At 41.4% G+C, this 1908-nt stretch overlaps 1 protein-coding gene across 2 annotated transcripts in view; it reads right to left on the reverse strand.

Moving 5' to 3' along the window:
- Window positions 1-1908, reverse strand: part of METAP2 (methionyl aminopeptidase 2) — a 38142-nt gene that overhangs the window by 23009 nt on the left and 13225 nt on the right. For both annotated transcript variants that reach the window (XM_019515060.1, XM_019515059.1), the window contains 2 exons: window positions 1302-1367; window positions 424-526 (listed from right to left, as the gene is read on the reverse strand). In XM_019515060.1, coding sequence (XP_019370605.1) covers window positions 424-526; window positions 1302-1367 — 169 coding nt within the window. The remainder of the gene's footprint in view (window positions 1-423; window positions 527-1301; window positions 1368-1908) is intronic.

The raw sequence follows: 1908 nt of genomic DNA on the forward strand, positions 1-1908 counted from the left end.
AAAAAAAAAAAAAAAAAAAGACAATTTGACATAAACACTTGAACTGAAGAACAAATTTTACCCCAATTCCAATCCAGGGCAGCTTTTTTCAGGACAAACTGCTCATCTATGAACAGTATGCTTTTGCCTCAAGTTTTCCTGTCTCAGTGTAATTCTGGTAATGTAACTATGGTCTCAGATAAAATGTTATGCAAGAGAAAATGTATTACCTAAACTTCTGCACAGTAATTTGTTAGCTAATTCCATAAAAATGATAACTAACATCTTTGTTCACAGACTGCATTAAGGATTAGACAAGAAAAGTGTCAAGGAAATAAAAGCCAGCTTTTTGAACTACTAATGTGCGGAGTTCAACCTTTTTTGGTTAACAACATTAATTTATTTTTTTGTAATTTTTTAGAAACTCAACAACAAAACACTTACCCATCTTGTGTTGGTGGATATTCACATTCTTCTCCCTTTGGAAAAATGTTGCTGGGAAACAAATCACATATTGGAATAGAAGGTGGATCTCTCTGGACCTTAGCTGTTGAGTAACATTTTTACAGATTTTATATTGCAAACTGTAAACAAAAATCTCAATTGCAACACAAGCAAAAGTAGCAAAGCAAATTTAAGAGCTGCCTTCTGGGACCTGGGCTCATTCCTGGGAGACCACATGTTAAGATGCCCTCAAATAACCTGATTTGGCCAATGCTTAGCGTGGCATTCAGAGGCACCAAAAAGGGGAACACTGAGCCAACACTAGCTAAAGAATCCCATTTGTACACTACCTTGACAATATTTCAACTGAACACTACTTGGGCAAATTTAATTTAAAATACAAGTGGGCCACATCCAGACGAATGCAGCCATGCAGTATGTGGCAAGACCCATCTGCAGCACCACACACAGCACATTCAGGTGTTTCCCATGCTACTACCTTGCAGCACTGGAGGTGGGGGAGGGAAGGGGGGAGATCCCAGGGTTAAAAAAACCTGCACAGAAAACAAGCAACGCAGTGCATGTAGAGGCAGCGTGCACCACCTAAAACCAGAGCTTGGCCTGCTGGAGCCAAGCTCCGGCTTCCAGAGCAATTCAACTACAGCTTCCCCGGCCCCCAGGTAAGACTACTGAGGCCAGCAACTCTGGCCCCAGCTTCCCCTACCCCACCCCAAGTATCCTGCCACACAAGAGGGTGTGTAGCACAGGCATTCCCCGGGGACAACTAGCAGCACCACAAGGTGTGCCACTGCTAGTTACCCCCAGGGAACCTAAAGTCTGCCATTAAGTCCATCTTTATTCCTGCATTTGATACCTACGTCCTTTCTTCTTCTTTTTCTTCTTCTTCTTCTTTCCTGCTGCTCCATCTCCTTCACCCTCTCCATCTGTAACAGAAAAAAATTTATAAGCATACTGGCAAAAAGCCCTGTCCAGAGTAGTGTGGCTATGACTACTATCCTAAAGTCTTAAAGAGAAATCACACTGACAGTCGTTGTAAACCATGCCATAAACAAACTAGGAATTTTGATACAGGTATAAAACTGAATCTAGAATCAACGCTATTTCTACCTCTGCAACCTGTAATTTGATGACAATCACAATTTAGGCTAGGTATAGACATTAAAAAAGCCCAAGGCAGAATCGATTCAAGTTACGCCATTTTCTGTAAGCAACGTAGTTTAAATTTGTAGCAAAAAGAACACATATTTGCCTTTTGGTGGGAGGGAGGGAGTGGGGCAAATTTTAGGTGGGGTCCTGCCATTTTCAAACCAGTCTGTGTTCACTGAACTTCTGTTCTATTACAGGTATAGATCAGTTTCCAACCCCCTTTACTGATAAAAGTAAGTCTGTACCTGGCCTTAAACACAAGTTATAAGGCTCATGGATTCTACAAATCGAACAGATGTGAAAGACAGCTGAAAGGAG

Source organism: Gavialis gangeticus, unplaced genomic scaffold (assembly GCF_001723915.1).
Source record: "Gavialis gangeticus isolate Ggan-Ray unplaced genomic scaffold, GavGan_comp1, whole genome shotgun sequence".
Classification (NCBI taxonomy): Eukaryota; Metazoa; Chordata; order Crocodylia; family Gavialidae; genus Gavialis; species Gavialis gangeticus.